The sequence below is a fragment of the Helianthus annuus genome, chromosome 10 (genome assembly GCF_002127325.2).
Source record: "Helianthus annuus cultivar XRQ/B chromosome 10, HanXRQr2.0-SUNRISE, whole genome shotgun sequence".
Taxonomy (NCBI): domain Eukaryota; kingdom Viridiplantae; phylum Streptophyta; class Magnoliopsida; order Asterales; family Asteraceae; genus Helianthus; species Helianthus annuus.
In genome coordinates, this window is record NC_035442.2 from 118,763,899 (window position 1) to 118,787,806 (window position 23,908).

Below are 23,908 nucleotides of genomic sequence, written 5' to 3' on the forward strand. Positions count from 1 at the left end.
TGATCAAAATGATGCAATTTTTCATTATGATTCAAGTCTCGAAATTCGATTAAGTTGACTGAGGGTACAATTGTCTAAAATAGGACAGTACAAGTCAACAAGCTATAAATAGAAAGTAAAAACGCGAGGCGTTACAATGTCTGTGTGTATAAACCTTTAAGGTATGTCTGTATGTATGAATATCCCTGGTATAGCAATTAAGGAAAAAGAGATCACCAATGGGTTGCAAAGCCAATGGTATTTGTGAAATGGTGCAGGAAGACTCAAACCTAGCAAATTTGTACCGGGCTTCCGGCTGGAAGACATAGTCACCACTATGGGCCGCCCCGGCCTCATGGGTGTGGGCTCGCTACACCCAAATAGATCTATCACTCATGTCCCTCGGTCCTACAATGAGGATTGATGGCCTTAAGTGTCGTACCCACCCTTCACATGATCTAGTAGTAAACCCTCCTTAAGCTAATCATACCATGTAATAAACGTTTGTAATAATCATAACATGTATTTCACCCCCGAAGTTTAAAACTGAAAACAATTAAAAGTAAAGGGGGACATGAACTTACTGTAGTGCGTCTCCTGCTCGTAACTCAAGCTCTGTCAGCTACACGACAACCTACAATGTACTAATGTCTATTAGACGAACGGGCCGTGCCTTTGCTTAGTATGAAGGTTTTTGAGTTACGTTTCTTGTGTCTTCGAATATTATTCCAAGTTATAATTATTTGTTAAAATAATAATTATTTTAACTTTAAATTATATTTGGTTTCGGAATAATTGTAGCTCCGAAATATTATATCTTTAAGTCCCACTTAGAAAATATATAAAACTTATTTGTCAAAAATAATGTATTCCAAAACATATATATTTTTCCCAAAATAATATATTTTCACTTCTTGTATCCAAAATAATATTCACCAAAAATATATTCGTAAGTTACGTTTTTGCGTTCGGTTTCACAATACCAAGTGTATAACTTAAATATTTATTCCTTGCGATTTTTGGTATTATTTTGGAGTTGTAAATGTAATGGTGTTTTGATATGTTACATTATTTTACCCTAAAATAATATAACTAGTTCACAAATCATACAAACATTCACACAAGCGTTTTAGTATAAAATATATATTCCAAATATATATTTAACCATTTTCATGTACAAAACCAACCTCCGATACTTTGTATTTTTGTTACAAAAATTATGGCGAGTTTTCTATTTGAAAAACATAGTTTAAAACATATTTGTAAACACTTGTTAGAAAATAATTTCTAAGTGTTGGGATTTTTAGAAAATTTCGGCATAGTTTCCCCTAAAAACGGAGGTGTCCATACTATTAAGCATATCATTTTCTTTTCCAAAAATCAACCCAACAATCAATAATCAAACTACACTTCCCAAGTGCAAAAACTATACACTTTACATAGTAACATGAACTTGATTTTTCATAAAAATGCGTAGTAACTTGGTAAAGTGTTTAGTGGGTTTAGTTACCCTCCAAAGTGTGTTTACTTCTTATAAAATCTCATTCTTGCAAAGGTTTGGTGTTTACAACTTGTAAACATAATTTACAAAAATGTTTATCCATAGCATTTTCTTGTTTCTCTAGGTTTATTTATTTGTCTTTCCACTAAAAATAGTGTAAGTTTAATAAAAACCATGATCCTTCAAGAATCATCTTTTTAACTTGGTTTCTTTTAGAAAAATCATTCACAATTCTTGGATTCACAAATTTACTAGTTCACTTGGCTTGTTACTTTACAAGAAAATCATTTCACTTTCAAGTTCATGTTTGATCGAGAAGATGATTATTTCATGTAAACCCATAATCACCTTCTAACTTGTTAAACCATGTTTTTAATCATACTTTAACAAGTTCCATATGATAATCAACATCATATTATCAAGAAATCAACAAGTATTCATCAACATAATCAAAACAACATCATACTAACAATATTTCACCATATTTCATTTTTATGTAAACTTTATGTTCAAGCTTTTAGTTCATGTTCATTACGGTTCTTGTTATTTTCACCATACTACATCTTTTAACCATAAAAATAAAAGTAAACAAGAGTTATGAGAGATCTTACTACTAGCTTTAAGCTAGGGAAGAACACTTGTGAAAAAGATGATGAAATTTGGTGTGTAAAAGCAAGTAAGAGAGCTCCTTGATGATCCACAAGCTTCAAGCTCCAAGAATCACCTTCTAACACTTGAATGAACTTGGAATTGGATGAATATGGTGGTGACAAGGTGGTGGTGGTGGTGGTGGTGGCGGCTATATGTAGAGCCGAGAGGGGGAGAGAGAGCTTGAGGGAGTGGGGTGATGTTGAGTGAAGATATGAAATGATTTTGTGATCTAAAGCCTCCATACTTATAATCTTCTCTGACAAGATCATGGCTACTCAATCAAGCAACAATCTAATAATATATGAAATAAAATCTTGAGGTAAGGTGTGGAGGTATGGTGGTGATCTTGGTGGGGTCCTTTGGACTGTAAATACATATGTGGGGGGGGGTTAATTGTAAAAATTTGATGATAGTAGGTAAATATTTAGGAGGTTAAGTGTAATATTTAGTGTATTATGTGTATGAAATATTTTATAGTGTGTTGGGGTATTCGGAGACCATAACTAGCTCAAAAATACTAAAACAATGTTTCTGGTAAAAATTTGGAGTTCCGGGTAATGTCCGGTTGTTCGGTTAGATACCGTTCCGTTAAAGGGTTAAGTTATACCGTATAGTGTCTTTTATGTAACTTTTTATGTCACATTTAATTCCTGGCACTTAGGAAAGCATACATGACCATTTTGCCAAATTTGTGCACATTACTAGCATGATAAAATGCTGAAATTTTGATAAATAATGCAGAATTCTGCATTATTAGTGAGTTTTAGGCACTTTCCGGCACTTAAACTATCACCTAGTGACGCAGTTTTATGGTCCTTACTTCCCTACACTCCATACTAGTGTAGTACCTTGTCCCTGGCTCATATTGGGCCTCAAAACACTGTCTGTCTATGTACTGGCACTGTCAGTATATTTCTGAGTTATCCGCGCACTGTGCTAACTGTGCCTTGTGCATCAAGTATGTCACTAAAGTTTGTATGCATTAAATGGTGTGAGAGTATGAAATGTGATGCACATGTATGTATGACACAGAAATCATGAAGCAGTTTGTATTATCAGTTGTAATTAAGCACAATCATTAAGCACAAATTTAATATTAATTAATTGTACGGAAACCTGTAATTATGAGGCTTGTCACATTCTCCCCCTGTTAAGAAACTTTCATCCCGAAATTTTAGTTTTGCTACTAGATGCAGGTGTCTTGGGGAATAAATGTTGGTATTTGGCTTTCATGCGATCCTCACGCTCCCACGTGAATTCTGGGCCATGTCGTGCATTCCATCGAACCTTGACGAGCTTAACACTACTCGGGCGTGTCTTGCTATCTTTCCAATCAGGGACCTCAACGGGTTCTTCAGTAAAGTGGAGTGTGTCGTCAATATGAACTTCGTCGGCAGGAATGACCACTGTTTCTTGAGTTGGACTCTTTTTCAAATTGGATACATGAAATGTATCATGAACGCCATTCAGTTCAGCAGGTAAATCCAACTTGTATGCTACAAGACCAATCCTTTTAAGGATTTTAAATGGGCCAATGTATCTAGGGTTTAAGTTCGCACGCTTCCCGAAGCGTGCCACACCCTTCCAGGGTGAAACCTTCAACATAACCATATCTCCCACTTCAAATTCCAGAGGTTTGCTTCTTCGGTCCGCATAACTCTTTTGACGATCACAAGCCGCTTTAATGCGCTCTCGGATCTGGAAAATCTTGTCAGTTGTTTCCTGGACCAATTCCGGGCCAACAAGCTGTCTATCACCCGCGTCAGCCCAGCATAATGGTGATCGACACTTGCGCCCATAAAGAACTTCGAACGGTGCAGCTTGAATGCTTGCATGATAACTGTTGTTGTATGAAAATTCAACCAATGGTAGGTGAGTGTCCCAACTTCCGCCTAAATCCATTACGCAAGCTCGCAACATGTCTTCTAATGTTTGAATCGTTCGTTCACTCTGTTCGCTTGTTTGCGGGTGAAATGTCGTACTCATATTCAACTGAGAACCAAAAGCTTCTTGAAAGGATTGCCAAATCCTTGACACGAATCTCCCATCTCTATCAGAGATAATCGAGAGAGGCACTCCATGCCATGCAACAATCTCTCTCAGGTATATCTCAGGAAGTTTACTCGTGTTGTCTTTTTCCTTGATTGGCAAAAAGTGTGCAGATTTCGTTAAACGGTCCACTATTACCCAAATCGTATCATGACCCTTGGGCATCCTTGGCAATTTCGTTATGAAGTCCATCGAAATCTGTTCCCATTTCCATTGGGGTATTACAGGTTGTTGCAAGAGACCTGAAGGCTTCTAGTATTCAACCTTTACCTTGGCACAAGTTAAACATTTGCCAACATATATCGCAACGTCGCCTTTCATTCTCGGCCACCAATAAAAATCCTTTAGATCATGGTACATCTTATCTGATCCTGGATGGATCGAGTACCGAGATTTGTGAGCTTCATCAAAAATAACGTTTCTCAAACCACCAAAGAAAGGAACCCAAATTCTTCCCAAGAAACACAATGTTCCATCCTCCTTTGGTACCAATTGCTTCTCCATCCCCCGGAGATATTCGTTCTCAAGATTCTCCCTTTTAAGAGCTTCCCTTTGCGCGGCACGGATGCGCAACGTGAGGTCTGTCTGAACAATCATTTCCAGAGCCCTAACCCTTATGGGCTTGATCCTTTCCTTCCGACTCAGGGCATCGACGACCACATTCGCCTTCCATGGGTGATACTTGATTTCACAGTCATAATCATTCAATAGTTCAACCCAGCGCCTTTGCCTCATGTTAAGCTCTTTTTGGTCGAAGATATGCTGCAGGCTCTTGTGGTCAGTATAGATTGTACGTCGCGTGCCATATAAGTAGTGTCGCCAGATCTTTAAAGCAAATACCACCGCGCCTAATTCCAAATCATGCGTGGTATAATTTTTCTCGTGGACCTTCAATTGCGACAAGCATATGCTATAACCTTCTGACGCTGCATTAGCACACAGCCTAAACCCTGACGCGAAGCGTCGTAATATACCACGAACTCGTCCGTGCCTTCGGGTAATGATAAGATTGGTGCATCACAAAGCTTGGTTTTCAACAACTGAAATGCTTCTTCTTGATTGTCTCCCAAATCAAACTTCTTGTCTTTCTGAGTAAGGGAGGTTAAAGGTTGAGCGATTTTCTAGAAATCCTCAATGGATCTGTGATAATAACCAGCCAAACCTAGGAACTGTCGAATCTCGGTCGGCGTCTTTAGAGTCTCCCAGTTCTTGATCGCCTCGATCTTTGTGGGATCCACATGAATTCCATTTCCATTAACTACATGACCAAGAAACTGGACTTCGCGTAACCAGAACTTGCACTTCGAGAACTTTGCGTACAACTTTTCCTTTTTAAGCAGCTCTAAAATAGCTCTTAAGTGTTGCTCATGTTCCTCTTTCGACTTCGAGTAGATCAAAACGTCGTCAATAAACACAATCACAAACTTGTCGAGGTACGCCTTACAAACTCTGTTCATCAAATCCATGAATACAGCTGGCGCGTTTGTCAGACCAAACGGCATAACCAGGAACTCGTAATGTCAATAGCGAGTCCTAAAAGCAGTCTTGGGAATACTTTCCTCTTGTATTCTTAACTGGTGGTAACCTGATCGTAGATCGATCTTTGAGTAGAAACTTGAACCTTGTAACTGATCGAACAGGTCATCGATCCTTGGCAAGGGATATCTATTCTTGATTGTCAACTTATTCAGCTCCCGGTAGTCGATACACATGCGAAAACTACCATCTTTCTTCTTAACGAACAGAACTAGAGCTCCCCAAGGCGAGAAGCTTGGCCTGATAAATCCCTTATCTAACAGCTCCTGGAGTTGTGTTGATAGCTCTTGCATCTCTGAAGGTGCAAGTCGATAGGGTGCCTTAGCTACAGGCGCGGCGCCTGGAACTAAGTCAATATGAAACTCGACTTGTCTTTGTGGCAGCAATCCTGGCAAGTCTTCTAGAAAGACTTCAGGATACTCCTTCACGACTGGAATGTCTTCTAGTTTTGGCTCAGCGGCTTCTTTATCAACGATGTGTGCCAAGAAGGCAACACATCCCTTCCTCAAACATTTTTGAGTTTTCAAATAGCTAATGATCCTTAAGGGTGTATCGCGCTTCTCTCCGTGTACCACAATCGTTTCTCCATCTGCCATTGGGATGCGAATGGTCTTCTCGTGACATACAATTTCGGCCCGGTTGCTGGACAACCAATCCATCCCTACTACCACATCGAAGCTTCCCAACTCTACTGGCAGTAGATCCAATGTAAAATCGTGCTCTCTCAATTCGATCACGCATCCTCTGATGACTTCATTTGTTTCAACTAGCTTTCCATTAGCCAGTTCAATTGAGTACAGAATGTCAAACTTACTAGCAGTTAACCCAAGCATTTTCTTAAATTCTAGCGATACAAAACTATAGTCGGCACCAGTATCAAATAGCACGAATGCAAAGCGTTGATTAATAGGGAACGTACCAGTAATGACATTAGGATCCTGGCATGCTTCCCTCGCACCGATATTGAACACTCTTCCTTGTGCTTGATTGAGTTTCGGGCACTCACGCTTGAAGTGCCCGACGTCTCCACAGTTAAAACATCCCGGTCCTCGACCGTTACCATTCCCATTACCGCCTCGATTGTTGTTCGCTTCTCGGTTACCAGCTTGATTCCCAGCATTCCCACGATTACCATTCCCACCATTTCCTCCTTGTTGGCGGTTCCCATTACCATTTCCACAACCTCGTTGACCACCACGACCAGTACCAGTACCAGCCCAACATGTTTCTTTTGAGTGGCCAGTCTTCCCACAAGACTCAAATTTCCTTAACCTACACTGGCCGGAGTGATGATATTGACATATCTCACATTTGGGCAGAGCGCCCATGTATCAATTCCCTTTTACTTCAGCACCAGTTTTAGCTTCAACTGGTGGGTTTACCTCCTTCTTCCTATTGGCGCTGCTGGTACCCTTTTTAAAATTGGAGAACTTCCGTTTGTTCTCTCCCGAGGACTCCACATGTGTTTCTTTCTTCTTCGGACCAGAAATTGAAAACTTGTTTAACCGGATAGCTTCCTCAGTCAGAGACACGCTCAGGTCTATAGCTTCAGTAATCGTTGCAGGTTTCGACGATGTAACCATGCTCATAATCTGAGGTGCCAACCCCTAGATGAAACGCTCCACGCGTTTGAATTCAGGCGTAACCATGTATGGTACCACGTGAGACAGATCATGAAACCTTTGTACATACTCGGTGATCTTCGGGCCGTCCATTTTAAGGTTCCAAAATTCAGTTTCCAGCTTCTGAATCTTTGCCCTGGATCAATACTTTTTACGCATGAGCTCTTTCAGCTCTGTCCAAGTCAAAGCGTAAGCTGCAGCCTCTCCCAGGGTTTGGACCTGGAGATTCCACCATGAAAGTGCTCCATCAGTGAATAATCCGGAAATGTTGGTAACTTGCTGTTCTGGTGCGCATTTGCTCATCCTTAACACGAAATCTGTCTTCTCCGTCCATCGAACATAAGCCACTTCACCCCCGGTGCCATCAAAGTTTAGCGGTTTACAGTATAGAAATTGCTTAAAAGTACATCCTGTACAAGTAACGTCATTTACAGGAAGTATTAGCAATTGCACATGGAATGCCCAATTGTAATGTAAAGTGTCTCAAGCGACTTATCATTACCATGCGGTAGGTTGTTCCTTGAGGTACCCCCGCTAGTTTCGGCGCCTGAGGCCTCGTAATCTGCTATTGCTTGCGAAATTCTTGCTTCCAATTCGGCCTCAGTAGTGGGCAAACGGTTTTCCCTTTGTGGTGGCATCTTCTATAAGAAGATTGTATTGGTCAAGTTGTGTTGGTGCACTACATCTGTCGGCTTCGTCTTGTATCGAGTCTTAGTCTTAGATTGTTAGATCAGGGCACGTTTTACGAGAAAACCAGAATGTATGTAATTTAGCTTAGGGTTTCGCTCTTAGGGTCATAGGGGTTTCGCTTATATGGTCCTAGAGGTTTCGCTTTTATGTCAGTTGATGGTTTCGCTCATACGGCATGTCTCTTGGAGCGAAACCTGAAGCCCTATATATAGTGACACATAAGCGAAACCATGTATCATTCCCTTGTAACTCATACCGAAGTGCTGCCGGTTTGAGTTTTGGATGTAATCGTTGTCAAATCAATACGAAAAGGTGTTAAAAGTGATTTGCTAGCTGTTTCTAAGTCAGATACTTGTTTTCCGCACCTGTATCTGATCAAAACTCCTCTGAACGACTCTTTCGGGTTGAAACACGATCCTACAAGTGGTATCAGAGCTTCAGGAGGAGGAGTTCTGCAGAGAATAGCTGGATTTTATCAAGATTTCTTACTTCTACACCTTCTTTCATCATTCAGAAAATTTTACCGGTTAAAATCAATTCAAAATTTTACAGATTGTACGTAATTGGACATAGACAAATCCCTGAGAGTTTGACGTTAAAATTCGAACTAAAAATGGACTAAAATTGAATCCGATTAGGTTTCGCTTATACGTACACTGTGTGGTTTCGCTCATCTGAACATTGCTATTTCGCTCTTACGGACATCAAGAGGTTTCGCTCTTGTGACAGTGTTAGGTTCGCTCATAGCTACACATTATCAGGGGTTTCGCTCATTTGACCAAGTAGTTTCGCTCTTGTGGACACTTAGGGTTTCGCTCTTGTGATCAGCTAGTGGTTTCGCTCTTTTCAACACTCAGTGATTTCGCTTTTACGGACAGTTGGTTAAATTATTGAAATTTGAAAAATGGACGAGGAATTTTACAACGCATTTGCTACTCCGGTTACCCCGATCACTGTTGCTCAAACCACAATGCTCGAAAACGAAACGGGAATAATGCAAAAACCACCCAAACTATTGAACATTGAAGAATATAAAGGATGGGAGGGTCGTTTCGAGAACTGGGTACAAGCTAACTACCTAGATGCTTGGGAATGTGTGGAAACAAAGTATGTGAGACCGTTAAATGATGATAAAGAGGAAGTTGCGATCAAAGACATGAGTGCCGATGACAAAAAGAAATATAAGAATGAGAAAATGATGTTAAGCCTGCTACAACAAGCTGTGAAAGAGGACATTATGGTCTTGTTACAACACAACGGAAGTTCATATTCAATCTGGAAAGCGTTGCGTTCAAAGTTTGTTGGTAGTCAGGAAATGGTGAAAAATAAGAATTCGCTTTTGAAAAAGGAGTTTGATTTGTTTAGAGGATTAAAGAATGAGAGTACAAAACAAATCATTGAAAGATATTGCAACTTGTTGGTGAACATGAAGAGGTTAAGCATCAACAAAGACAATGAAGAGTTAATTGAAAAGCTTGCTGATGCATTACCACATGAAACTTGGGGAACATATCTAATGATGCTCAGGAACAAAAAGGGTTTTAGCACGTTAACCTTGAGCAAATTCATTGAAAAATTGGAAGCTCAGGAAATGGAACAAAGAAAGATTGTCCGGATGAAAGATTTTGATGGTGAACAGGATATTGGGTTGTACTATAAAGCAGGGGTGAATGAGAAGTCTACAAATCTATCTCCATAAATAGAAACTGCTTACAATGCCAAGAATTCGCCTGGAAGTTCTTCATCAGGATCAAACAGCAAAACAAGTTTCACGTCATTTCCATCTTTTGATCCGAATATTTCAGCAACAAAAAATGGGAGAAAACTTCAGTGAAATATTGTTTTAAATCTTGAAAATGATCAAGATTATTCTGAGGAAGTTGCTAAAAACCACACGTCTTTATTGGGAATGGTTTTAGAATCTTATAGTTGTTTTGTTGCAGGTCGTATCGGGAATCCAATGCTAACAAAGGAAGATTACGACCAGATAGATGCTGAAGAGATGGAGCTGATGGACATAAAATGGTGTTTAGCAAGCGTGTTAAGGAGAGCTGAGAAATTCAAGCAGATCACGGGGAGAGATGATCTTCGTGAGGCTAATGTTTCTACTTTAGGTTTTGATAAATCTAAAGTTACTTGTTTCCGCTGCAGGGAGAAAGGTCACTTCAAGAGGGAGTGCACCAACCGTGAAGCAAGTGGAGTTCAGAATCCTTTCAACAACAACAATGATTACTACCGTAAAGCCATCTATCATCAAGTTGCTCAACAACCATCTCAACAGCATCAACATGGCACAAACTGCACATGGAAGACCCATAATTGAAGATTCTGGAAAGAGGGTATGTGTGGTTAATCAGGAAGAAAAGAAGTCATTCAATTGGGATAAATATGTTTCAGCTGATGGAAAAGCTTGTTTGATTGATCAAGATGATGAGAAATTACCTGAAGGTTTTAACTGGGAAAATTTCACATGGGATGATTATATTCCTGATCAAGCTACAGCTTACACAGCTTTTGTTGCCAGAGTTGAAGAAGATAGTGATGATGATGATTCTGAGTATTATGCTAGACAAATGGCAAAACATCTAAAGATGATGGAAGAAAGCGATAGTGAAAATGAGAAGGCAAAGAAGAAAAATAAGAAGGTAAAGACACCGGTTAGCAGCGATGATGAGACAGTACCAGTAGTGAGAAAAAAAGTGAAAGAAACTCCTAAGTTCGAGATTAATGAAGAAGCCATTGCAAAGCTGTAAAGAAACAGAACAGTTCATTGATCCACAACATGAACAGATTTAAAGAATCATATGATGTATTGAACAGGGCAATGAATATGTACAACGACACAAGTGAAGAGCAGGCTACATCAATGAAAACACTTCAAGGAGCTTTCATGGTCAAGCAAAAAGTTGTAAACAACTATATTGAGAAGTGTGCTGATCTCGAATAGAAACTTGAACTTCAAAGAATTGAAACTGAAAGAGTTAACCGTTTATTAAAAAGTTACTCATGTTCATCTTATGTCATTGACAGGGTTTATCCGATGGCTGAAAGCTTGAAGGCATTTAAGGACAATGAAGTAACTGAAGAAAAGAAATTTCAAAAGAAAAGATTGAAGAAAAGACTCCAATAAAAAAGACCAAAAAAAAGAAAGACGCTGAAAAGACGCCATCTGGTAAGAAACAAGGTGTCAGTTACAACAAGTGTCCACCCCCTCTGGAAAATGGATATTTGGCTAGAAATCCAAATGATGAAAGAGTCAAAAAGGCTACAAATTTACAATGGGAGTCGGAGTCGTCAGTCAATCTTCCAGAAAGTATTAATGTCACGTTTACACCATTTGACACTGATCAACAATCTCAATTGATGAAGATAGTGGTGGATCATGTGTTAGAAAACGATGAAACAGAAGAGTCAAAGTCGGAGTCCACGTCAGAGTCAAAGTCTGAGTCAAGTACTCCGAGTCAAACAGAAAAACAGGACAAAATAGTGTATGATAGAGAATTCCTGTTATCAAAATCTAATTTGGATGATGAACCGTTTAAAGTTGCTTACACTTTGAATGATTCTGACAAATTATATCCTGATGAGGAATTTCTAATAAGAGGTGTCAAAACTGAACTGATAAACAAGGTTTTCAAACTCACAGAAATTAATATTTCTGAAATAAAAGACTTATGTCTTAATGAAAAACCTAAAAAATACATCTCAAGAGTACAACAAAGATTAAACAAGAAAAAGGGTTACAGTTCTGGTTCTGGTTTCCAAAAGAAATCAAACCATAACGGTAATTTCAAAAAGAAAGGGTTAGGTTTTATTCCAACAGAAAAACAGAAAAATGAAAAATATGTTCATGATTTTAAATCCAAAATGACATTTGTTTCAGGAACTTCAACAGATGAAGAAGAAAAGAAAGATTTCTGGAGACAGTCAAACAATGAGTTCCTTGCAAAGAAGCAAGATGAAATGAAGAAAATGGCTGAGCAGAAGAAAGACACGAGAACCTGTTTCAAATGCAACACTGTTGGACATATTGCCAGAGATTGTTCTAAAGCAATACAATCAAAACAGGGAGTTTCTCATAAACTGAAAGAGAAAGTGGTTGAGTTTGAACCACCAATTGATCGAACCAAACTGTTTAAAAATTCTACTTTTGAAATTGGTGAATGTTCGAACAAATTTTACAAGAAGAGAGCTAAATCTGACAACCAGAAATGGGTTGTTAAGAAAGCTGCTGAAAGCTCTAGCGATGATTCTGATAGGTCAAAATCAGAGGAGCTATCTTCTGGCGATGAATCTGACTCCACAAAGTCAGACGAGCCACAAGTTGTTTCGGAAAATGAAGCTATTTCAAATAATGAAAATCAGTTCCGACTGTGAATGATGAGAATTTTCCATCACTTCGGGCTGAAAATTATAAAAAGAAAATTGGTAAAGTTGAAATTTCTAACCAATTTTATAATGACAAACAGGAGTTTGATGCTGAGAAGGTCTTTAACCCCAAGGTGAAGCATATTTTTGGTAAAATGATTAATCGAAAAGTCAAAGGGGTTAAAGAATTTTATGAAAAGAAGAGGAAAGGTAAGAAACCGAGTGATGGTGACTCGGTGATACCCAAGGCTGGTCAGGCTTGGGTGGATATTTTCTTCAACTAAAACCTGACTTGCCGGAGATCCCAAGTTTGTAATCGTGGATCAGGTATCGGCATCTTTCTTAATATGTGTGTGAAAAGGTTAAGCAGGAATTGCCGGAGCTTCCAGGTTGGTAAGCGAGGAGCAGGTATCGGCATCTTTCTTGAGGATTTATTTGGTAATGTCAATCATACAAATGGTAAAGAGGTTTGTTTGTGTTTGTTTATAAGTGGTTTGAAGATTTGATTGTGCATACTTGCATATGGTAAATCAAGGACATTAATTTATACTTGCATTTTCCTACAAGTGGTTGAAAGACAAAATGATGAACCACATCCCCGAACTTATTATTGATAAACCTATAAGTGATAAAATCAATCAAACTTATTTTCCGGAAAAACCATTTTGATTAAAACAAACTTAAGTGTTTTGAGATCTAAATGGGAAAATAGTTTGTTGATAGGGGGAGTTCTGATTGTTCATGCCAAGTGAATGGCGGATTGATGCGATTTGATATTGGTTGTCATGTTTCTGTACAGTTTGTTTTACTGTTGTCAAGTGGGTCAAGAGTCTAGTTTGTGTTTTCAATTTTTCTTTAATGTGTTTGCATTTTAGGGGGAGTAGAAAATTTCGGAAAATCCAAAAACATTAGAAAATTTGAAAAAGCCAAAAACATGATAAAAGAAAAAATGAGTTTTGTTGAGAAAAGAGGAAATGATAGTACATCAGTGGACTGTCACAACATGCTAAAGAAATGTAAAGATAAAATGTGATAAACAATCTCACTGAGGATATGTTAGTAGGTTTTTACACACTTAGTAAATTGTGACGAGATATAAACCTAAATTTCAAACTTGCTTGTTCTGTGGGTTAACAACGACTTGAATATATAGGTAACCCCTGAAATCTTGTTTGAAAGGTCTCTTATTCTGAGATACTAGGTCTTTATGCTCAGTGATATCTGGGGTATTATCCCGGGACTTCTGCTGTATGGAAGTACCGACCTAGTCCCCGGATAATGCTTTCTGCAAATGCTTGAAACATAGCATCGCCCTCAGCAAGTTGATGAAACAATAAAATTGATAGTCACTGCTGTTGTAATAAAAGATCCTCTAAAGGGGACACACCGAAAGTCGAAGTCGTCATCTCTCTGTGTATACGGAAGTATCGACCTGAGCTCTCACGGCTCTCGCACATAACCCCTTTACAGATATCATCTGTGGTATACTCACCTGTAAGACTGAATATTGGGATCTGGATACGGGAGTATATTCAAGTAGTGGGACACACGGATAAGTTTAAGTATCTAAAACATTAACATCGTATCTCGGATCAATTGAAATTTGTGTGAAAATTTAAGTGGATCAGTATACTGACAATCTAGGTAAATTGTTTAGAACTTAAAATGAAATGAAGCTTAACGGTGTTAGTGACAAGTCTCATAAACTGATATGATCCTCTTACACAAACTCACAAAAATATAGTTTGTAAATATTTTCATTTTTGCATCTTGTTATTTCTACACTTAGTGTTAGTCTTTGTTTTTACAAGTGGTGTCAACTAATTTCTTTCATAAAATCCAAAAAGATTTTAGGAGTGTTTTAGCATAAATTTTGAAAAATTCAAAAAGATTTTCGACAACTGATATTGAAAAGCTGATTTTCAAAATTCCAAGTGCTAAACATGATGAACAGATAGTTTGGGAGAATGTGTTGTTTTGATAAGAAAAACGATATAGTAGCAAGTGGTTCATCAGAAATGAATTGATATATTTGTTTGAGATAGTTTCAAATGTTGTCTATATGCTTAAATGTTTATCATAAAACTTATGTTTGTGATAGAGTTTTATGCAGGAAGAATCAACATTTGAGGGGGAGTACATGTTGATGATAATGGATTTAGAAGATGTCAACATCCAAAAGAAAAGGTTAGTTGGTGATAAAAGAGAAAGAGATGAAGATAGAGAGAGAAGCCCAGAGACTGTTCAAGACTGAAGAGGTGTAGTTATGATATTGTCAAAGACTCGATGAACGACTTGTCAACATCTGAGGGGGAGTTTGTTGGTGCACTACATCTGTCGACTTCGTCTTGTATCGAGTCTTAGTCTTAGATTGTTAGATCAGGGCACGTTTTATGAGAAAACCAGAATGTATGTAATTTAGCTTAGGGTTTCGCTCTTAGGGTCATAGGGGTTTCGCTTATATGGTCCTAGAGGTTTCGCTTTTATGTCAGTTGATGGTTTCGCTCATACGGCATGTCTCTTGGAGCGAAACCTGAAGCCCTATATATAGTGTCACATAAGCGAAACCATGTATCATTCCCTTGTAACTCATACCGAAGTGCTGCCGGTTTGAGTTTTGGATTTAATCGTAGTCAAATCAATACGAAAAGGTGTTAAAAGTGATTTGCTAGCTGTTTCTAAGTCAGATACTTGTTTTCCGCACCTGTATCTGATCAAAACTCCTCTGAACGACTCTTTCAGGTCGAAACACGATCCTACAAGTTGTAATAAGTATAATGAGTACGTAATACGCGTATGTAATATCATTCATCAACACAAATAACACATAACATCCCATGTCATAACACAAAACAGATAATCCAACAACGCATGTAATGAGAATACTGCGATTAAGCTATCATATAACAAGACCACGAATACAGTGTTTACAAGTTTTACAAATGTATCGTACATCAAAAGAGACTATGGGTCACATCGCCCTTGTCTGAATCGTCTAACCATCTACAACAACCAAAAGTCAATGTTAAAAGTCATAATGTCAAAATGTGGTCTTCAAAATGCTGTGTAGTCAGGCTCAATAGCTGAATTCTCATCAAAAGTAAGGCTACCTGCAACAAACCAAAAATCCTCAAGCTGATGGGAGAGGAGGAGGAGGTGGAGGAGGAATGAAAAGCAGACGGCGCAAGTGCACCAAATCCTCCTCGAGTGCATGAATAATACGCAACAAACAAGCAATCTGTTGCTCCATCGTCAGGAATCGGATGTAGAAATCCGGATAAGGAAATAGTGGAGCAGGTGGAAAAGCAGACTGTGATGGATCCGCAAAAGATGGAGGACGCAGGATCCTCTCGAGCTCAGCGCCTCTCCGACTCAACATATCCTGCTGTAACTGCAAGGATAGAAGTATATCATCCGTCGTATACCCAACATGAAAAGGATGGTATGGATCTGACAAAGGCATGACATTGGGCAAAGACCACATAAATGGCTCGCCCCTGGGTGCTGAAGAAGAAAAAGCAGTGTGTGCAGTAGGTGCAAATGCGGGTATAAACGGAAAGGCTGCTGTCATAGGTGGTATGTGATCGTGCTGCTGAGTAGAAGGTCCTTCCCCTGACGGGGAGGAGGAATGTCCTGAAGAAAAGTGACAGGTAAATCAGTACGATGAACGTCTGACACGTGCAGGTGAAACTGTGGGACATCAACGGGTGCAAAAATAGGTGCAGCAGGGGGAGTGACTGATCGAACAAAAGGAGGATAATCATCGTCATCCTCAATCCACCCGTTACGGGTGTCGGCATATCTAGGATCAACGTGTGTAGCAAATGGAGCACGGTCCACAAACACAGGGGCCGGGTCGGGCAGAGGTGCAACAACAACAGGAACATCAACAACTGGTGGTGCAACGACTGGAACATCAACAACTGGTGGTGCAACTACAGGAGCATCAACAACGGGTGGTGCAATGACTGGTACATCATCAGGAATAGGGTCGTGCATAGGTAAAGGGCCGGCTAAAGCAGGCTCATGATCAGCGGGCATGTCAAGAAGCTGATCATCAGGAAGAACAGGGGCCTCGGCAGGCTGCTCCTCAGGGATAAACTCGACCTCCTGGTCTGAATCGAAATCGTGTGGGAAGTCAGGGATGAACCCAAAACCCAGCTACGGAACGGGCGCCTCAGACATAGCAGTGTCGGTATCGGTGTCTGTGGGGTGTCGCTGTAACCCCAGCGCATGGAGAGTAGAAGATGACACTGACTTAAAAGAATCTGGACCAGAAGATTCAGAAGGAACCTCCATATCAGGAACCTCAACAACAGGGACAACAAGATCATCAACCTGAATATCAGCAAGTGGAATATCGTCATCCATCGGGGCCCCACCATCCTGGTCATCCTCCATGGGACCCTCGACGAATAGATCGATGTCACTATCAAATATCGGGTCGAATGGCAGATCCTCAACAGGAACTGCAGCGAGAGGAAGAGGGGCAGGGATCTGAATAAGAGGTAGATCCCCGTCAAAAAGACCATCAGCTAAAGGCATGTTGTCCCCAACATCTAGTAGGGCAAAGGGCTAAAAATCATCCTCGTCGGTACTCGTGGTGTCAGATGTATAAACCTCGTTCTCTGGGATAACCTCGTCGTCTGATACTATAGCTATAAGGTCCAGTGTGTCCGACACTCCACTATCAGAAGAAGATGGCATGGTGTCTGTAACACAACCACACATATGCACATATATCAACATGTAATCAAATACGCATGTAAGTCACAACAATGTAAGCAAGTAATCATCCAAGTCTTCCCCAGACTATCCCACCCAGCCTCTTAGACTGAACTCCCTAGTCTTTCAGACTAACTCCCTGGTCTCTAAGACCAAACTTCCCCAGTCTCTAAGACTAACCCCCTGGTCTCTAAGACCAACTCCCTGGTCTCTAAGACCAACTCCCTGGTCTCTAAGACTAACTTCCCCAGTCTCCAAGACTAAATCCCTGGTCTCTAAGACCAAACCTCCCAGTCTCTAAGACAAAATTTTCCCCCAATCTCTAAGATTGAACCTCCCTCAGTCTCTAAGACTGAACCTCCCTCAGTCTCTAAGACTGAAATATAAATTTTGAAATGTGTATTTGTGCCTTTTTTTTAAATGTTTGTTCCCTGGATCTGGACGTTTAGTGTATGCAATGTAAAAATGTTTGAAAACATTTACGTGAGAGCCCTGATGATCATAGTCTAGACTCGAGAAAGGATCCTAGTTCGCTATGATCGAGGCTCTGATACCAAGTTGTCACACCCTGACTTTTACGGAAGCGTGGTTATTTGGTGTGACTTCTTAATACCATAACAACAATCATAACAATGCTATATGATAAAAACACGAGATGTTTATCCATTAAAAGAGTTTAGAAAATACTACAACAACATTGTCTGAAAACATCCATACCGAAATAAGTTACAAACCATGATGACTAAACGAGTTCACAAAGGCTCAACAAAAGCACTTAAATAGAAACCCGAATTTAGAGGCATGTATCCCGTCAAGGAATGAGATACACCCCTTAAACTCGACGCCCATGGATAACATCTTTTATTTAGTACGCAGCTTGACTGACATGCATCACTTGCCAGATCCGATTAATTCCCTGAAATACATGTAATTTGAAAAATTAACAAAAGTTGAGCGAGTTCATGTGTATGTCTGTGTGTATAAACTTTAAGGTATGTCTGTATGTATGAATGTCCCTGGTATGTAGCAATTAAGGAAAAAGAGATCACCAATGGGTTGCAAAGCCAATGGTATGTGTGAAATGGTGCAGGAAGACTCAAACCTAGCAAATTTGTACTGGGCTTCCAGCTGGAAGACATAGTCACCACTATGGGCCACCCCGGCCTCATGGGTATGGGCTCGCTACACCCAAATAGATCTATCACTCATGTCCCTTAGTCCTACAACGAGGATTGATGGCCTTAAGTGTCGTACCCACCCTTCACATGATCTAGTAGTAAACCCTCCTTAAGCTAATCATACCATGTAATAAACGTTTGTAATAATCGTAACATGTATTTCACCCCCAAAGTATAAAACAGAAAACAGTTAAAAGTAAAGGGGGGCATGAACTCACTGTAGTGCGTCTCCTGCTCGTAACTCAAGCTCTGTCAGCTACACGACAACCTACAACGTACTAATGCCTATTGGACGAACGGGCCGTGCCTTTGCTTAGTATGAAGGTTTTTGAGTTACGTTTCTTGTGTCTTCGAATATTATTCCAAGTTATAATTATTTGTTAAAATAATAATTATTTTAACTTTAAATTATATTTGGTTTCAGAATAATTGTTTAACCAATATTTTGTATTAATACTTCTCAAGTATATATTTCTGTATTTCCTTCCCAAGGATGGGGGTATTTATACATGTATATTGTAGCTCCGAAATATTATATCTTTAAGTCCCGCTTAGAATATATATACAACTTATTTGTCAAAAATAATGTATTCAAAAACATATATATTTTTCCCAAAATAATATATTTTCACTTCTTGTATCCAAAATAATATTCACCAAAAATGTATTCGTAAGTTACGTTTTTGCGTTCGGTTTCACAATACCAAGTGTGTAACTTAAATATTTATTCCTTGCGATTTTTTTTTGTATTATTTTGGAGTTGTAAATGTAATGGTGTTTTGATATGTTACATTATTTTACCCTAAAATAATATAACTAGTTCACAAATCATATAAACATTCACACAAGCGTTTTAGTACAAAATATATATTCTAAATATATATTTAACCATTTTCATGTACAAAACCAACCTCCGATACTTTGTATTTTTGTTACAAAAATTATGGCGAGTTTTCTATTTGAAAAACATAGTTTAAAACATATTTGTAAACACTTGTTAGAAAATAATTTCTAAGTGTTGGGATTTTTAGAAAATTTCGCCATAGTTTCCCCTAAAAACGGAGGTGTCCATGCTATTAAGCATATCATTTTCTTTTCCAAAAATCAACCCAACAATCAATAATCAAACTACACTTCCCAAGTGCAAAAACTATACACTTTACATAGTAACATGAACTTGATTTTCCATAAAAAACGCGTAGTAACTTGGTAAAGTGTTTAGTGGGTTTAGTTACCCTCCAAAGTGTGTTTACTTCTTATAAAATCTCATTCTTGCAAAGGTTTGGTGTTTACAACTTGTAAACATAATTTACAAAAATGTTTATCCATATCATTTTCTTATTTCTCTAGGGTTTATTTATTTGTCTTTCCCCTAAAAATAGTTTAAGTTGAATAAAAACCATGATCATTCAAGAATCATCTTTTTAACTTGGTTTCTTTTAGAAAAAGCATTCACAATTCTTGGATTCACAAATTTACTAGTTCACTTGGCTTGTTACCTTACAAGAAAATCATTTCACTTTCAAGTTCATGTTTGATCAAGAAGATGATTCTTTCATGTAAACCCATAATCACCTTCTAACTTGTTAAACCATGTTTTTAATCATACTTTAACAAGTTCCATATGATGATCAACATCATATTATTAAGAAATCAACAAGTATTCATCAACATAATTAAAACAACATCACACTAATCTTACTACTAGCTTTAAGCTAGCGAAGAACACTTGTGAAAAAGATGATGAAATTTGGTGTGTAAAAGCAAGTAAGAGAGCTCCTTGATGATCCACAAGCTTCAAGCTCCAAGAATCACCTTCTAACACTTGAATGAACTTGGAATTGGATGAATATGGTGGTGACAAGGTGGTGGTGGTGGTGGCGGCTATATGTAGAGCCGAGAGGGAGAGAGGGAGCTTGAGGGAGTGGGGTGATGTTGAGTGAAGATATGAAATGATTTTGTGATCTAAGGCCTCCATACTTATAATCTTTTCTTACAAGATCATGGCTACTCAATCAAGCAACAATCTAATAAAATATGAAATAAAATCTTGAGGTAAGGTGTGGAGGTATGGTGGTGATCTTGGTGGGGTCCTTTGGACCGTAAATACATATGGGGGGTTAATTGTAAAAATTTGATGATAGTAGGTAAATATTTAGGAGGTTAAGTGCAATATTTAGTGTATTATGTGTATGACATATTTTATAGTGTGTTGGGTTATTCGAAGACCATAACTAGCTCAAAAATACTAAAACAATGTTTCTGGTAAAAATTTGGTGTTCCGGCTAATGTCCGGTTGTTCGGGTAGATACCGTTCCGTTAAAGTGTTAAGTTATACCGTATAGTGTCTTCTATGTAACTTTTTGTGTCACATTTAATTCCCGGCACTTAGGAAAGCATACAGGACTATTTTGCCATATTTGTGCACATTACTAGCATAATAAAATGCTGAATTTTTGATAAATAATGCAGAATTCTGCATTATTAGTGAGTTTTAGGCACTTTCCGACACTTAAACTATCACTTAGTGACGCAGTTTTATGGTCCTTACTTCCCTACACTCCATACTAGTGTAGTACCTTGTCCCTGGCTCATACTGGGCCTCAAAACACTGTCTGTCTATGTACTGGCACTGTCAGTATATTTCTGAGTTATCCGCCCACTGTACTAACTGTGCCTTGTGCATCAAGTATGTCACTAAAGTTTGTATGCATTAAATGGTGTGAGAGTATGAAATGTGATGCACATGTATGTATGACACAGAAATCATGAAGCAGTTTGTATTATCAGTTGTAATTAAGCACAGTCATTAAGCACAAATTTAATATTAATTAATTGTACGGATACCTGTAATTATGAGGGTTGTCACACAGTTGATGTAACAGGCGGGTATTTATAGGTGAGAGGGAGATAAGGTGGTGCAGTGCGTGGGTCGGATAGCCAGTCGATCGGATGGCCATCCGGTCAGCTGGTCATCCGGTCGGATGGTCATCCGGTCGGATGGTCATCCGGTCGGATGATCATTCGATCGAATGATCATTCGATCAGACGGCTTGTGCGAGTTGGTTTTCCAACTTTCGTTTCATTAGTTAAGCGTTGCGTTGCGTTTAAGCGAGTTGCGAGTAAGCGTTGCGATGAGATAACCACATAACATTAAACAAGTAATCACACATAACACGTAATATGCATAAAAGTAAATCTGCGATTTGAGTTGCGATGAGATTGCGATGCGATAGCGTTTAGTATAAACATGCGATGTAATATTCGATAAAATGCGTTTAAATAGTATGTGTCGTTAAATGCGATAACTACGTTTTGAATAAGCGTTGTGAATCCGTTGTAAAACATAATTTAAAAATATCGTTTAACATAGTCGACCCATAGCGATAATCGGAATCTCGAGAGTACAAGTCAATTAAGCACGAAACGTCAGATCTGAGTAACAACATGACTTGACCTTGACTTTGACTTTGACTTTACCCGGAAAGTCAGGTTGTTACAATTCAGTTAGATTGATGGTTTTTGGTTTGATTCATTTAATTTAGTTAATAGCAAAAACCAAACTTGGGCTAAAACTTTTGATTAGAAATACATGAAATTTAGGTATAAATACCCATGACATGGATATATAGGTACATGAAATGGGTGTATAAATACATAAAATGAGCGTATAAATATGAAATACATGAACTGAAGGTATAAAAGCTAGAAATATGTGAAAATATGAATGGTTCGGTTTAGTTATTTTTGGTTAAATGAGGGTACAAAAAAATCGATAACCGTTTTTGGTTAATTCAGGTTTCGGTTAATCAATTTTCAGTTAACTCAATTTTTGGTTGATTTCAGTTAACGATTCAGTTGTTACTCACCCTTAGACACTGTTAGTCACGTAACATATCAATTTTTTTAATTTAAAAACTATAGCAATAAAAGAGAATAAAATACTCGTTTACATGGTATAATTTAAAAATATATATATATATATATATATATATATAAGGCATTCTGTAGCTATTAAACATTCTGAGATAATGACTAAGTACGTTGGGCCTTAATCACTTGTACACTAAGGCATTATCTACTTGTACCTTTTGATCCACACGTCAATACTGACCAAGACAACTATTGAAACGTCGACAAAAATGAGTAGGTCGTCACAGTACTTTTAGGTTTTTTAAAAGCATTATAGTTTATAAGATACGACAAGATTAGGTAAAGAGAAAATTGCTAGATTCGTCCCTAAGGTTTTACACAAATTGCTAGATTAGTCCAAAATCAACTTTTGTTGCTAAAACTGTCATTGGCTATGTTTTCTTTTGCTAATACAGTCCAAAAACCCAACATCGTTCAAATATAGCATTTAACAGGGGGCAAAGTTGTCATTTTCCTTTTAAATATTTTTCCATTTAGTATATTGTCTTTAAAACTCCAATATAAACATCACACATCTTCAACATCACCTGCGATACCCCCTTTTAACCCCATAAACCCTAATTCCCACATCCTTCAAGCTCGACATGGTGGTTTGCAAATGCGGGGCTCCAACTGTAATTCGAACATCGTTGACTCAATCGAACCCTGGGAGACGATTCTACTGCTGCGATAAACGGGTAAGCATGTGTAATTTTGTTAAGAGAAAATTGGTATCGTTATGTTAAATCTGAGGTGATTCTAATAATCACATGCAAACGGACGTGGATGCGGCTTTGTTTATTGGGCAGAGGGATCAATTTCACATAAGAATGATGTGGTGATCCAAGGGCTGCTGAAACACTGTTAATCAGCATGAAGAAAATTCAAGAGTGTTGCATAACAAGATTATGATGCTGGAAGATGATGCAAGAAAGTTGAAATTAAAGAACATAAGGCTTAAAATGATGTTGATTGTTACTTGGATTATCATTTTATTATATTATATGCAATTGGAGTAGTTAATGAATCTTGATTGTTACTTGGATTATCAAATATTGTTGTTAATGAGTGTTATTGCTGGCGCTGCACATGTTAATCAAACTAACCATACATTGATACCAAAATAAGTGACAATGTCATCCAAATAAATGGACCATACAAAAAACAAGTACCAGTTGTGCATCCGACAAAAAAGTCAACCAAACAAAAACAAACAGCCTATTCTATTACCAAACTCTTCTAAGCACCTTCAACACTTCCATCACCACCTGTTGCTCCACCATTTTTACATCTTCTTCTGTTATGTCCCTTTGCACCACACAATCCACAACTTAATGAGTTTGCCTTCCTTGGCAATTTTGGACCTGTTTCAACATTTTTCTTCAATTCTTCAAGCTCGACAGCAGACTTCTTTCTTTTCTTCTTAGGCCTCCCAGCTTGTTTATGATACTTTGGTGCAACTAATGTGGTTGGGCATCTAGAAACTGGCCACATGTCCCTGCCATTTATGGGCTCTATTGTATTCATATACACAGCCTTCCATGTGTCAACCCAATAGCATCTATCAACATACCTTTCTGGTATTCCATCACCACGTCCATTCATCCTCATCTTCCAAATGCAAGAAACTGCATGCCTACATGGCATAGCAGTTAAGTCCCATCTTCGGCAACTGCAAGTTCTTTCTTCCATATTTA

General features: G+C 38.4%; 1 protein-coding gene across 1 annotated transcript; it reads right to left on the reverse strand.

The window, feature by feature from the left end:
- Positions 1 to 15,963: 15,963 nt before the first annotated feature.
- On the reverse strand, positions 15,964 to 16,437 carry LOC110881808 (36.4 kDa proline-rich protein-like). The gene has a single exon (XM_022129959.1). The coding sequence runs from the start codon at positions 16,435 to 16,437 to the stop codon at positions 15,964 to 15,966; it is 474 nt and encodes a 157-aa protein (XP_021985651.1).
- Positions 16,438 to 23,908: the final 7,471 nt, after the last annotated feature.